Consider the following 16,274-nt stretch of genomic DNA (forward strand, 5'->3'; position numbering starts at 1 on the left):
AAATTTGACTAAAAGAAAAGTCGAAACGTCAAATTCTATCTTTCTTTCAAAAACTATTAAAGAAAAACTAATTTCAAAACAAAATAGACCTGAAATCAAGAACATAATTTTTTAAAGAAAGATAAAATTTGACATTTCGACTTTTCGTTTTGTCAAATTTCATCTACACTTAAAAATTTGACTAAAAGAAAAGTCGAAACGTCAAATTCTATCTTTCTTTCAAAAACTATTAAAGAAAAACTAATTTCAAAACAGAATAGACCTGAAATCAAGAACATAATTTTTTAAAGAAAGATAAAATTTGACATTTCGACTTTTCTTTTTGACAAATTTTATCTACTTTTAAAAATTTGACTAAAAGAAAAGTCGAAACGTCAAATTCTATCTTTCTTTCAAAAACTATTAAAGAAAACTAATTTCAAAACAGAATAGACCTGAAATCAAGAACATAATTTTTTAAAGAAAGATAAAATTTGACATTTCGACTTTTCGTTTTGTCAAATTTCATCTACACTTAAAAATTTGACTAAAAGAAAAGTCGAAACGTCAAATTCTATCTTTCTTTCAAAAACTATTAAAGAAAAACTAATTTCAAAACAGAATAGACCTGAAATCAAGAACATAATTTTTTAAAGAAAGATAAAATTTGACATTTCGACTTTTCTTTTTGACAAATTTTATCTACTTTCAAAAATTTGACTAAAAGAAAAGTCGAAACGTCAAATTCTATCTTTCTTTCAAAAACTATTAAAGAAAACTAATTTCAAAACAAAATAGACCTGAAATCAAGAACATAATTTTTTAAAGAAAGATAAAATTTGACATTTCGACTTTTCTTTTTGACAAATTTTATCTACTTTCAAAAATTTGACTAAAAGAAAAGTCGAAACGTCAAATTCTATCTTTCTTTCAAAAACTATTAAAGAAAAACTAATTTCAAAACAGAATAGACCTGAAATCAAGAACATAATTTTTTAAAGAAAGATAAAATTTGACATTTCGACTTTTCTTTTTGACAAATTTTATCTACTTTCAAAAAATTGACTAAAAGAAAAGTCGAAACGTCAAATTCTATCTTTCTTTCAAAAACTATTAAAGAAAAACTAATTTCAAAACAGAATAGACCTGAAATCAAGAACATAATTTTTTAAAGAAAGATAAAATTTGACATTTCGACTTTTCTTTTTGACAAATTTTATCTACTTTCAAAAATTTGACTAAAAGAAAAGTCGAAACGTCAAATTCTATCTTTCTTTCAAAAACTATTAAAGAAAACTAATTTCAAAACAGAATAGACCTGAAATCAAGAACATAATTTTTTAAAGAAAGATAAAATTTGACGTTTTGACTTTTCTTTTTGTCAAATTTCATCTACTTTCAAAAATTTGACAAAAAGAAAAGTCGAAACATCAAATTCTATCTTTCTTTCAAAAACTATTGAAGAAAACTAATTTCAAAACAGAATAGACCTGAAATCAAGAACATAATTTTTTAAAGAAAGATAAAATTTGACATTTCGACTTTTCTTTTTGACAAATTTTATCTACTTTCAAAAATTTGACTAAAAGAAAAGTCGAAACGTCAAATTCTATCTTTCTTTCAAAAACTATTAAAGAAAACTAATTTCAAAACAGAATAGACCTGAAATCAAGAACATAATTTTTTAAAGAAAGATAAAATTTGACATTTCGACTTTTCTTTTTGACAAATTTTATCTACTTTCAAAAATTTGACTAAAAGAAAAGTCGAAACGTCAAATTCTATCTTTCTTTCAAAAACTATTAAAGAAAACTAATTTCAAAACAGAATAGACCTGAAATCAAGAACATAATTTTTTAAAGAAAGATAAAATTTGACGTTTTGACTTTTCTTTTTGTCAAATTTCATCTACTTTCAAAAATTTGACAAAAAGAAAAGTCGAAACATCAAATTCTATCTTTCTTTCAAAAACTATTGAAGAAAACTAATTTCAAAACAGAATAGACCTGAAATCAAGAACATAATTTTTTAAAGAAAGATAAAATTTGACATTTCGACTTTTCTTTTTGACAAATTTTATCTACTTTCAAAAATTTGACTAAAAGAAAAGTCGAAACGTCAAATTCTATCTTTCTTTCAAAAACTATTAAAGAAAACTAATTTCAAAACAGAATAGACCTGAAATCAAGAACATAATTTTTTAAAGAAAGATAAAATTTGACGTTTTGACTTTTCTTTTTGTCAAATTTCATCTACTTTCAAAAATTTGACAAAAAGAAAAGTCGAAACATCAAATTCTATCTTTCTTTCAAAAACTATTGAAGAAAACTAATTTCAAAACAGAATAGACCTGAAATCAAGAACATAATTTTTTAAAGAAAGATAAAATTTGACATTTCGACTTTTCTTTTTGACAAATTTTATCTACTTTCAAAAATTTGACTAAAAGAAAAGTCGAAACGTCAAATTCTATCTTTCTTTCAAAAACTATTAAAGAAAACTAATTTCAAAACAGAATAGACCTGAAATCAAGAACATAATTTTTTAAAGAAAGATAAAATTTGACATTTCGACTTTTCTTTTTGACAAATTTTATCTACTTTCAAAAATTTGACTAAAAGAAAAGTCGAAACGTCAAATTCTATCTTTCTTTCAAAAACTATTAAAGAAAACTAATTTCAAAACAGAATAGACCTGAAATCAAGAACATAATTTTTTAAAGAAAGATAAAATTTGACATTTCGACTTTTCTTTTTGACAAATTTCATCTACTCTTAAAAATTTGACTAAAAGAAAAGTCGAAACGTCAAATTCTATCTTTCTTTCAAAAACTATTAAAGAAAAACTAATTTCAAAACAGAATAGACCTGAAATCAAGAACATAATTTTTTAAAGAAAGATAAAATTTGACATTTCGACTTTTCTTTTTGACAAATTTTATCTACTTTCAAAAATTTGACTAGAAGAAAAGTCGAAACGTCAAATTCTATCTTTCTTTCAAAAACTATTAAAGAAAAACTAATTTCAAAACAGAATAGACCTGAAATCAAGAACATAATTTTTTAAAGAAAGATAAAATTTGACATTTCGACTTTTCTTTTTGACAAATTTTATCTACTTTCAAAAATTTGACTAAAAGAAAAGTCGAAACGTCAAATTCTATCTTTCTTTCAAAAACTATTAAAGAAAACTAATTTCAAAACAGAATAGACCTGAAATCAAGAACATAATTTTTTAAAGAAAGATAAAATTTGACGTTTTGACTTTTCTTTTTGTCAAATTTCATCTACTTTCAAAAATTTGACAAAAAGAAAAGTCGAAACATCAAATTCTATCTTTCTTTCAAAAACTATTGAAGAAAACTAATTTCAAAACAGAATAGACCTGAAATCAAGAACATAATTTTTTAAAGAAAGATAAAATTTGACATTTCGACTTTTCTTTTTGACAAATTTTATCTACTTTCAAAAATTTGACTAAAAGAAAAGTCGAAACGTCAAATTCTATCTTTCTTTCAAAAACTATTAAAGAAAACTAATTTCAAAACAGAATAGACCTGAAATCAAGAACATAATTTTTTAAAGAAAGATAAAATTTGACATTTCGACTTTTCTTTTTGACAAATTTTATCTACTTTCAAAAATTTGACTAAAAGAAAAGTCGAAACGTCAAATTCTATCTTTCTTTCAAAAACTATTAAAGAAAACTAATTTCAAAACAGAATAGACCTGAAATCAAGAACATAATTTTTTAAAGAAAGATAAAATTTGACGTTTTGACTTTTCTTTTTGTCAAATTTCATCTACTTTCAAAAATTTGACAAAAAGAAAAGTCGAAACATCAAATTCTATCTTTCTTTCAAAAACTATTGAAGAAAACTAATTTCAAAACAGAATAGACCTGAAATCAAGAACATAATTTTTTAAAGAAAGATAAAATTTGACATTTCGACTTTTCTTTTTGACAAATTTTATCTACTTTCAAAAATTTGACTAAAAGAAAAGTCGAAACGTCAAATTCTATCTTTCTTTCAAAAACTATTAAAGAAAACTAATTTCAAAACAGAATAGACCTGAAATCAAGAACATAATTTTTTAAAGAAAGATAAAATTTGACATTTCGACTTTTCTTTTTGACAAATTTTATCTACTTTCAAAAATTTGACTAAAAGAAAAGTCGAAACGTCAAATTCTATCTTTCTTTCAAAAACTATTAAAGAAAACTAATTTCAAAACAGAATAGACCTGAAATCAAGAACATAATTTTTTAAAGAAAGATAAAATTTGACATTTCGACTTTTCTTTTTGACAAATTTCATCTACTCTTAAAAATTTGACTAAAAGAAAAGTCGAAACGTCAAATTCTATCTTTCTTTCAAAAACTATTAAAGAAAAACTAATTTCAAAACAGAATAGACCTGAAATCAAGAACATAATTTTTTAAAGAAAGATAAAATTTGACATTTCGACTTTTCTTTTTGACAAATTTTATCTACTTTCAAAAATTTGACTAGAAGAAAAGTCGAAACGTCAAATTCTATCTTTCTTTCAAAAACTATTAAAGAAAAACTAATTTCAAAACAGAATAGAACTGAAATCAAGAACATACTTTTTGAAAGAAAGATAAAATTTGACGTTTCGACTTTTCTTTTTGACAAATTTTATCTACTTTCAAAAATTTGACTAAAAGAAAAGTCGAAACATCAAATTCTATCTTTCTTCCAAAAACTATTAAAGAAAAACTAATTTCAAAACAGAATAGACCTGAAATCAAGAACATAATTTTTAAAGAAAGATAAAATTTGACGTTTTGACTTTTCTTTTTGTCAAATTCATCGATAGACGGTTGACGAATGACAGACCTGACATCGTTACATCCATATGACGTTTATGAAGTAACGACTTTCAAAAGACTATGTCTAAAATTTCATGACATTTCGTTTAGTCGGAAAAAAAATGACAGCCACACAGACAACATGTTGATGATTCAGAGCTATGTTTGGCCATGTTTATACGTAATAAAACAGATTATTTGTGTCGATATGTGATAATGGATAAAACACGGATCCGTCACTTAACTATGGAATCAAAACGATCATCATCTGAGTGGACTGTAGCGGTGAACCAGGTCCGAAACGTCCAAAGGCACAATAGGAAAGGTTATGGCTTCAGTATTTTGGAATGCGCGTGGAATATTGTTGTTCAAAAGAGAGAGAGGCAATCAATAGTGAATACTACAAAGAGTTATTGGATTTTGAATTAAATTTGTAAAAAATTTCCGAAGCTTGATATGGAAAAATTGAAACGTGGGTTATTTGATGGTCCTCAAATACGGCAATTGATGAAAGACTCGGATTTGATCAAAGTTATGACTATTCCGGAAAGCAAAGCTTGAAAAAGTTTTGTGTCGGTTGTCAAAAATTTCCGGAAAATTTAGAAAATTATAATAAGTAACAAGAAGAACCATTCCACCAAGATCTAAAAGTAATGGAGGAAAGGTATCAAATTGGATGGGATTCTCACATTATGGCAGATCACTGCTGGTTTTTGAATAGAGATTTCATGGAAATATGAAATATATTTTCCACATTTTCCTCTTTATTTACTTCGATATCTCAAAACATAACTGACCTTATAAATATATCTGTTATTTTATTTCTAGTTTTTTGATTTTTGTTACGTAAAATAAAAATCTTACGAAAAAAAAAATCGATAGTTTTATGAACTAGACTGACCTAAAACCGTCAGAAAATAACTTACTGCAAACATAAAAGTATCAACCTCTTCTCTGATATCCTGATCGGTCAAGTTTTGTCCATTATCAGAATATTCCAACAACATATCGAGAAACACTTTTCTTTTTTTTAAACCGACATCTTCGTTGTCGTTACTATTTACATTTTTGTCTTTTTCCCTTTCTAACCTCTCCTTCCTGGAATTTATGACACGCATAGTGTGATTATGTAATATTTCATCACAGCTCTTTTCGAAATAGTAAGTCGGCGTAAGTCTATATAAGATATCGTATCTTTTGAAAATTGAATAGGTCCTTTCTATTAAAAATTTACATTTCGCATGTACCGCTTTGACGTATTCCGAATTGGGATTTATCTGAGCGTTGATTGACACCCCCATAGCAGCTTCTACAAAATGTAACGATCATTTTGAATTTTTGTCTGCCGTTTTCGAAATATTAAAATCCATTTATCGAAATCCCAAATTAGTACTTTCACCATTTCACCGAATTCGTTAATTAACCACAGATTTCATTCGATTGGGGACAAACGAATTATCAAAATCAGCTGATGGCCGTTCGAAAATGACCGCCGTGGGGTAAACAAATTCTTTTGCTATAACTTTTTGTGGGATTTGTGCGGTTTATTTATTGAATTATAGATCTTATTATTAATGGCTTAATGACTTCTTAATTGCGAAATTTCCTTCCGGAAACGTAGCTTTGTCGTTTTTTACTTCTTTTTATCTAATGAAAAGAAAATAACTCCACCTTATTCTTGTACTAAGAAAGACTAAGAAATATGTACTAAGTTTCAGCTGTATTACTTTCACTGAAACATATCTTAAAAGTATCTGTGGAGTCCTCTTAAAACCATAAAACAAAAAACAATACAAAGTAAACGAAAAAGAAACCAGTTTACCCCACGACCGCCATTTTGACGTGGATCAGCTGTTTTCTAACGTTACCTAAAGTAAACATAACCTAATTCAATTACAAAATTGATGCGTTGCTTCGCAACATCAAGAGACATTTCGAATGTAAAAAAAAAATAAAAAGAAATATATTATTTTTGACTTTTTTCTTATTGTACACCTTTTCTCTCCTCAGCCAAGCTCCCATCCTCAAAATAGCTCCCTCCGCAAATAAAAACGTTTCGTTTAATTCAAAAAACTGAACCGGAAGTGAACCAATTTAATTATTCCTAAAATCGACTAATTTAATTTCCCACATCTGGGACCTCGATAAATGGATTAAACGACCTCGAAAACGCTAAACAAACGTGATTTTATTGTGATAATAAACCGGGCAGATGATGGAAATTATCGGAATTGAATATACTCGTAAAATAAATCAAATATTTGTCAAAATATTTATTAAAAGAATGACATTTCCGTCGTCGTAGTCGAGTGCATTGGTGCTCTGACCACTAGGCAAGATAATAAGAGTCCAAATCCGGATCTTGACAACGTCAAATAAAAAAAAATTAGCGCACCACCTATCGGTTGCTTCTGGAACACCAGAGACACGATTCTACCTGGTACAGCCTCTTAAAATAAAGTGTAGGTTTCTACTCTAGGAAGAGAACAAATAATAAATTATTTATTATTATTATTATAAATAATAAATAATGATTTAATACTAATTATCGAATGAGGTCTTACCGCATATAATGTCCAAAGTGCAGTTTGTCGTATATTTGCTAATATCCACTCTCTCCTCGAGAGTTTCTTTTTCCAACAACTCTATCAAAGTATCACCACATTTTTCTATAATATTTATAAAATTTTCCAAGTTAGAAAAATGAAAAGATGGCGTCAACATTTTCCTTCTTTTCCTCCAGATCGGTTCTAAAATAAGGAACGAAACAAAGAAAAGGTTTTACATTAAACAAAAGGGGTAAAGATGTGTTCACCTTTCGCTATTAGCAGACCGGAACCCAACCAGCTACTCAAAAAATCGTATTCATCAGTTTTTTTGAGTATATCCCATTTTCCCAAGACGAATTCCAAAAATCTTGGATCAGAAACCAGTACAAAATTTTTAATAATTATATTGATGGCACAAAGACCATTATGATCATTTAAATATCTTGTATACGCTTCTAAAATATCTAAAACATTCGATAAATATATCAGCTTACTACCACCATAAGTATTAACGATATGATCGACGACAGCCAACACTTTGATATAAATTGTAAGACGCCATCATAATTGTAAGCTACAAAGAAAGGCACGTCATAAAAAGCGTCATCTCGTGTGTCAACTGTCACTAGCACCATCTGTTATATGTCACGATTGTAAACTAGTAAACTATAAAGAAAGTCACTTCATAAGTAACGTCATCATGTGTTTCAACTGTCACCAGTATTATCTGTCATATGTCACTGATTTTAATAGAATCATTTGACATCTTTCTATCATATGTTCTATGATCGTAATTATGATCACGTGCGATTCGATTTAACTTATAAGATACTTGTAAACTATGAAGAAAGTCACGTCATATGTAACGTCATCTTGTGTGTCAACAGGCACCAGTACTATTTGTCATAAGTCATTGCTTTCAATAGAATTGAACTTGACATTTTGTCTATTATATGTTCTATAATCGTAATAATATTCCCGTGCGTTGCGATCTAATTTGTGAGACGCCATTTTGACTATAAACTATAAAGAAAGTCACGTCATATGTAGCGTCATCTTATGTGTCAACAACGACATACATCGACGCCAAAATATACAGCCAACACTTTGATATAAATTGTAAGACGCCATCATAATTGTACGCTACAAAGAAAGGCATGTCATGAGAAGCGTCATCTCGTGTGTCAACTGTCACTAGCACCATCTGTCATATGTCACGATTGTAAACTAGTAAACTATAAAGAAAGTCACTTCATAAGTAACGTCATCATGTGTTTCAACTGTCACCAGTATTATCTGTCATATGTCACTGATTTTAATAGAATCATTTGACATCTTTCTATCATATGTTCTATGATCGTAATTATGATCACGTGCGATTCGATTTAACTTATAAGATACTTGTAAACTATGAAGAAAGTCACGTCATATGTAACGTCATCTTGTGTGTCAACAGGCACCAGTACTATTTGTCACAAGTCACTGGTTTCAATAGAATTGAACTTGACATTTTGTCTATTATATGTTCTATAATCGTAATAATATTCCCGTGCGTTGCGATCTAATTTGTGAGACGCCATTTTGACTATAAACTATAAAGAAAGTCACGTCATATGTAGCGTCATCTTATGTGTCAACAACGACATACATCGACGCCAAAATATACAGCCAACACTTTGATATAAATTGTAAGACGCCATCATAATTGTAAGCTACAAAGAAAGGCATGTCATAAGAAGCGTCATCTCGTGTGTCAACTGTCACTAGCACCATCTGTCATATGTCACGATTGTAAACTAGTAAACTATAAAGAAAGTCACTTCATAAGTAACGTCATCATGTGTTTCAACTGTCACCAGTATTATCTGTCATATGTCACTGATTTTAATAGAATCATTTGACATCTTTCTATCATATGTTCTATGATCGTAATTATGATCACGTGCGATTCGATTTAACTTATAAGATACTTGTAAACTATGAAGAAAGTCACGTCATATGTAGCGTCATCTTGTTTATCAACTGTCACTAACACCATCTGTCACATGTCACTGGTTTTAATAGAATCACTTGACACCTTGTTTAACACATGTTCTATGATCGTAATTATGATCATGTTCTGTGTCGTGTATGATGTATTCTGTGTATTGTCAATTTAGCCAAAGATCACAGACTTTATATTATTTGTTCACAGCGGGAGACATCATACCATTAAAAAGTATAGTAATCCAAGGTAGTAAAAATGTTTTCGTTTGGTAGGGATAATTTGATGGTTAGCAGATAAAACTAACCTGTTGGATTCGCAACTTCTAACAGATTGCCGAAAATTGGATTCTGCGGCACTTCGGGTATCCATTTCGTCAATTCTTTTTCTCTTTTCTTCATCCATTGGTAAACTATTGCAACAACGATTAACGTAATCAACATCGGAATCAGTACACTCATTTTTCCTTACTTTTTTTAGTACTGAAAATTAAAGTTATTCACCATGTATATAAAAAGTTGTTTACTAAATAAAACGTGTTGCTAGTCTGGTCAAATTAGACCAAAACATATTAGTCAAATAAAAACAAGTCCCGAAAAGTTTAATTTCAGTGTAAAGGTCAAGGGTTTTTTTCAGTCTCACACATCAGTTCAAACAAAAACGTTTTTGAACTGTCAAACCATCGAATTGATGGATCATCCACCGTACAGTCCTTGTTTGGTACCCAATGATTTCTTCTTATGCCCGCAGATGGAAAATAAAATACGATATCGACGTTTTTGTACACCCAAGAAGCGGTTGATGCGTTCAAATCATATGTTTTGAAAGTACCTTAATCGGAACGGACAATTGGTTAGGATATTTCGAAAAACAATGAAGCCATATCCAATAATACATATTTGTTTTTATTTGCCTATCTAAAAACTTTTGTAGCAACCCTCGTACATGCACCACGTATCCGTTATGTCTATGGTATGAAAACGTCGTCGTGTCCGGTTCAAAGGCCAGATATCAATCGAATTTCGAAACTGTTTATCATAAAAATCTAATAAACATCGTTTTTTGATATTTTTAGAATATATGGGGTCTATGTGGGGTTCTGGGAATTTATTTCTAACGGTAAACTCAACATCAACACCAAAATTGAGCCCTGTAGGAATTGTTGTTGATTGTTATTATATTCGTATAGCTAAAAATGAAGAATAATTTCTTAACATTGAAAATGACGAAGATTTTTAGGTACGGACGTACAGAGCGGTGGAAATTGAGACGCAGAGGTGAATTGGGTAATCAGCACGTCAATCGAAATCAAAATTTTCTGGAAAAAAAATAAATAACAAAAAACACCAAAATAAACGTGTATAAATCAATATTTAGACTTATACATAGTAGCGAAAGCTGGGTAGGTACTTTCAAACTTACTCAAAAGCAAAATTCAAACAGTTTAATAATACAGCCAATTTAGATATTCGAAGTTACATAAATCAATCTGGAAATCAGTAAAATTGTTTAAAATACAATTGAACATAGAATTTAAATGTTCCCCATCATATCAGTGTATGGAAAAAATTTTATTCAAGTTGAAAGGTCAAAAAAATGAGTTTATCGCAATTTTCAGCAAAACGGTGAATTTTATCATAAAATTACCTCAGACAAAAATTGTAGATCATAAAATTATCTACAAAAAACGTATGAATTTTTTTTCCTACGATACACCGTTTCTGAGATATAACGATTCAAAAAGTTAATGTTTCAGATTTATTGTCATATATTTAATGGCTATAATGATTGCACGAGAAACACCAAAACTGCAGAACAACTTCGTCGAACTTCGTCAATTGATAATTTATTTGATGAACTTACGACAGTTCCAACCAGTCAACAGAAATTTCTTACAAATACTCACAAGCCTCGGTTCAATTCAATGAAATATATTTGAAACTGCTTGAAATATATTGGTTAAACCATTAAATACGAAAAGATATCTCAGAAACAGTGGCTTGTAGGAAAAAAAGTATTGATACGTTTTTTGTAGATAATTTTATGACCTACAATTTTTGTCTACGGAATTTTTATAATAAAACTCGCCGTTTTGCTGAAAATTGCGGAAAACTCATTTTTTTGACGTTTGACCTCGAATAAAATTTTTTCCATAAACGGAAATGATGGGAAACATTCAAATTCTATGTTCAATTGTATTTTAAACAATTTCAGTGAGTTTTAGATTTACGTAACTTAGAATATCTAAATTGACCGGATTATGTATAGAATATGATGGAGACCATCTAAAAAAACTGAATTGAACTTTTTGAATCATTATATCTCAGAAATAGTGGCTCGTAGAAAAAAAAGTATTGATACGTTTTTTGTAGATAATTTTATGATCTACAATTTTTGTTAAGAGTATTTTTATAATAAAACTCGCCGTTTTGCTGAAAATTGCGGAAAACTCATTTTTTTGACGTTTGACCTTGAATAAAATTTTTTCCATAAATGGAAATGATGAGGAACACCCAAATTCTATGTTCAATTGTATTTTAAACAATTTTAGTGAGTTTTAGATTTACGTAACTTAGAATGTCTAAATTGACCGGATTATGTACAGAATATGATGGACACCATCTAAAAAAACTCAACTGAACTTTTTGAATCATTATATCTCAGAAACAGTGGCTTGTGGGAAAAAAAGTCTAAATACGTTTTTTATAGATAATTTTATGAACTACAATTTTTGTCTACGGTATTTTTATAATAAAACTCACTGTTTTGCTGAAAATTTCGAAAAACTTAATTTTTTGACCTTCGACCTTGAATAAAAATTTTTCCATAAACGGAAATGATGGGAAACATTCAAATTCTATGTTCAATTGTATTTTAAACAATTTTAGTGAGTTTTAGATTTACGTAACTTAGAATGTCTAAATTGACCGGATTATGTACAGAATATGATGGACACCATCTAAAAAAACTCAACTGAACTTTTTGAATCATTATATCTCAGAAACAGTGGCTTGTAGGAAAAAAAGTATTAATACGTTTTTTATAGATAATTTTATGAACTACAATTTTTGTCTACGGTATTTTTATAATAAAACTCACTGTTTTGCTGAAAATTTCGAAAAACTCATTTTTTTGACCTTCGACCTTGAATAAAAATTTTTCCATAAACGGAAATGATGGGAAACATTCAAATTCTATGTTCAATTGTATTTTAAACAATTTTAGTGAGTTTTAGATTTACGTAACTTAGAATGTCTAAATTGACCGGATTATGTACAGAATATGATGGACACCATCTAAAAGAACTCAACTGAACTTTTTGAATCATTATATCTCAGAAACAGTGGCTTGTAGGAAAAAAAGTATTAATACGTTTTTTATAGATAATTTTATGACCTACAATTTTTGTCTACGGAATTTTTATAATAAAACTCGCCGTTTTGCTGAAAATTGCGGAAAACTCATTTTTTTGACGTTTGACCTTGAATAAAATTTTTTCCATAAATGGAAATGATGGGAAACATTCAAATTCTATGTTCAATTGTATTTTAAACAATTTCAGTGAGTTTTAGATTTACGTAACTTAGAATATCTAAATTGACCGGATTATGTATAGAATATGATGGACACCATCTAAAAAAACTGAATTGAACTTTTTGACTCATTATATCTCAGAAATAGTGGCTCGTAGAAAAAAAAGTATTGATACGTTTTTTGTAGATAATTTTATGATCTACAATTTTTGTCTACGGTATTTTTTTAATTAAACTCACCTTTTTGCTGAAAATGGCGGAAAACTCATTTTTTTGACCTTTGACCTTGAATAAAATTTTTTCCATAAATGGAAATGATGAGGAACACCCAAATTCTATGTTCAATTGTATTTTAAACAATTTTAGTGAGTTTTAGATTTACGTAACTTAGAATGTCTAAATTGACCGGATTATGTACAGAATATGATGGACACCATCTAAAAAAACTCAACTGAACTTTTTGAATCATTATATCTCAGAAACAGTGGCTTGTAGGAAAAAAAGTATTAATACGTTTTTTATAGATAATTTTATGAACTACAATTTTTGTCTACGGTATTTTTATAATAAAACTCGCCGTTTTGCTGAAAATTGCGGAAAACTCATTTTTTTGACGTTTGACCTTGAATAAAATTTTTTCCATAAATGGAAATGATGGGAAAAAATTCAAATTCTATGTTCAATTGTATTTTAAACAATTTTAGTGAGTTTTAGATTTACGTAACTTAGAATGTCTAAATTGACCGGATTATGTACAGAATATGATGGACACCATCTAAAAAAACTCAACTGAACTTTTTGAATCATTATATCTCAGAAAAAGTGGCTTGTGGGAAAAAAAGTCTAAATACGTTTTTTATAGATAATTTTATGATCTACAATTTTTGTTAAGGGTATTTTTATAATAAAACTCGCCGTTTTGCTGAAAATTGCGGAAAACTCATTTTTTTGACGTTTGACCTTGAATAAAATTTTTTCCATAAATGGAAATGATGGGAAACATTCAAATTCTATGTTCAATTGTATTTTAAACAATTTCAGTGAGTTTTAGATTTATGCAACTTAGAATGTCTAAATTGACCGGATTATGTATAGAATATGATGGACACCATCTAAAAAAACTGAACTGAACTTTTTGAATCATTATATCTCAGAAACAGTGGCTCGTAGAAAAAAAAGTATTGATACGTTTTTTGTAGATAATTTTATGATCTACAATTTTTGTTAAGGGTATTTTTATAATAAAACTCGCCGTTTTGCTGAAAATTGCGGAAAACTCATTTTTTTGACGTTTGACCTTGAATAAAAATTTTTCCATAAACGGAAATGATGGGAAACATTCAAATTCTATGTTCAATTGTATTTTAAACAATTTTAGTGAGTTTTAGATTTACGTAACTTAGAATGTCTAAATTGACCGGATTATATACAGAATATGATGGACACCATCTAAAAAAACTCAACTGAACTTTTTGAATCATTATATCTCAGAAACAGTGGCTTGTAGGAAAAAAACTATTGATACGTTTTTTGTAGATAATTTTATGATCTACAATTTTTGTCTACGGTATTTTTTTAATTAAACTCACCTTTTTGCTGAAAATGGCGGAAAACTCATTTTTTTGACCTTTGACCTTGAATAAAATTTTTTCCATAAATGGAAATGATGAGGAACACCCAAATTCTATGTTCAATTGTATTTTAAACAATTTTAGTGAGTTTTAGATTTACGTAACTTAGAATGTCTAAATTGACCGGATTATGTACAGAATATGATGGACACCATCTAAAAAAACTCAACTGAACTTTTTGAATCATTATATCTCAGAAACAGTGGCTTGTAGGAAAAAAAGTATTAATACGTTTTTTATAGATAATTTTATGAACTACAATTTTTGTCTACGGTATTTTTATAATAAAACTCACTGTTTTGCTGAAAATTTCGAAAAACTCATTTTTTTGACCTTCGACCTTGAATAAAAATTTTTCCATAAACGGAAATGATGGGAAACATTCAAATTCTATATTCAAATGTATTTTAAACTATTTTACTGATTTTCTGCTTAATGGGAATTTAAGTAGCTTCACTCTTATTTTTTGGTGTAATTTAACCGGACTATAAATGAAGTACTTACGCCAGAGTCGAAGGTGTCACTAAGAAAGATGCTTTGGACACTTTCTTTGAGCAATAAACCGGCAAAAAGGATTTTACAAACCGGAGAAACGGAAAAGAAAAAAATAGGAAATCCTAGGAATGCCCAATTGATCTAATTTTTGGAAAATAAAAAATAATGAGAATAATAAATTATATATCCAAATGAGAAATTAATAATCAGTGTTACTGATTGATATTTTCGATAATTCTGTAGTTTTTATTGTTTAATTTATACAATAATAAGTTTACCTATTCTCTGTTTATAAAATGCACTTTGTTCTATTCACAAACTAATAACAAACTGTATTTAATTCAAATGTAGCCCCAACAACGATTAGATAATGTAATATAAAAATAACTGGAGTCAGTTATATTGTGAAGGTCGAGAATTCAAAAGATATCGAGTTTCATACTTATCCGTCTGTGTTTTATCAGTACTAATACAAGCTTAAACAATATTAATATCAACATTAATATCAATAATGTGATATTCACAAAACCATTTTAGGCTGTAGTTTTTTGAAAACCGAAAGGGGAAAAAACAAAAAATGTTAAAGAAAAATAAATAATTGCGGCTATTTTAGTAATAAGCGAGCGTTGTTCTTGGTCTTGCAGAAAAAGGAATATAAAAACTGGGAGGCCATTAGAAGCTAATTACGAGGGCGGTTCAAGTATAATTATTCAATAGGTCGTGTGAATAACTAAGAAAAACACATTTTTTGTCAAAAATCGATATTGTTCATCAATGTAATCTCATTCAAGAGCAATACAATCATTCCAACGCTTCTCTAACTTCTCTATACCGTGCTAGTAGAAGAAATTGTCTTTTGTCTCAAAATAGGCTTCAGATTGAGCGATTGCTCCTTCATTTGAATGAATTTTTTACCGGCGAGCATTTTTTTGAGATCAGCGAATAGCCAGTAGTCACTGGGACCCAAATCTGGACTATACTTTGGATGAGAAAGCAATTCGAAATGTAATTCGTTCAATTTAACCATCGTTGTCAATTGGTGCATTGTATTGGTGAAAATTTTGGTTTTTTGAGGCCGTTTTTCTTTGATTTTTGCATTCAAACAATCCAACTCTCTATGTAGTATTCGCTATTGATTGTCTCTACCTTTTAGAGATAGTTGATGAGCAATATTCCACGCGCATCCCAAAATACTGAAGCCATAACCTTCCCAAATGAGTGTGGTGCGTTTGGACGTGGTTCACCGGCTGCAGTGCGCTCAGATTATGAT

General features: G+C 28.8%; 1 protein-coding gene across 4 annotated transcripts in view; it reads right to left on the reverse strand.

Moving 5' to 3' along the window:
- Window positions 1-16,274, reverse strand: part of LOC130452074 (cytochrome P450 4c3-like) — a 45,379-nt gene that overhangs the window by 18,554 nt on the left and 10,551 nt on the right. The window contains exons 1-6 of one of the 4 annotated variants that reach the window (XM_056791412.1): window positions 15,283-15,337; window positions 15,014-15,145; window positions 9,653-9,827; window positions 7,628-7,825; window positions 7,377-7,562; window positions 5,739-6,121 (exon numbers count right to left, since the gene is read on the reverse strand). In XM_056791412.1, coding sequence (XP_056647390.1) covers window positions 5,739-6,121; window positions 7,377-7,562; window positions 7,628-7,825; window positions 9,653-9,806 — 921 coding nt within the window. In that variant the 5' untranslated portion in view covers window positions 9,807-9,827; window positions 15,014-15,145; window positions 15,283-15,337. Of the gene's footprint in view, window positions 1-5,738; window positions 6,122-7,376; window positions 7,563-7,627; window positions 7,826-9,652; window positions 9,828-13,118; window positions 13,667-15,013; window positions 15,146-15,282; window positions 15,520-16,274 lie in introns of those variants that run through there. The other 3 variants (XM_056791406.1, XM_056791414.1, XM_056791400.1) reach the window with 3 other exon arrangements.

This window comes from Diorhabda sublineata, chromosome 1, assembly GCF_026230105.1.
Source record: "Diorhabda sublineata isolate icDioSubl1.1 chromosome 1, icDioSubl1.1, whole genome shotgun sequence".
In the NCBI taxonomy this organism is placed as follows: domain Eukaryota; kingdom Metazoa; phylum Arthropoda; class Insecta; order Coleoptera; family Chrysomelidae; genus Diorhabda; species Diorhabda sublineata.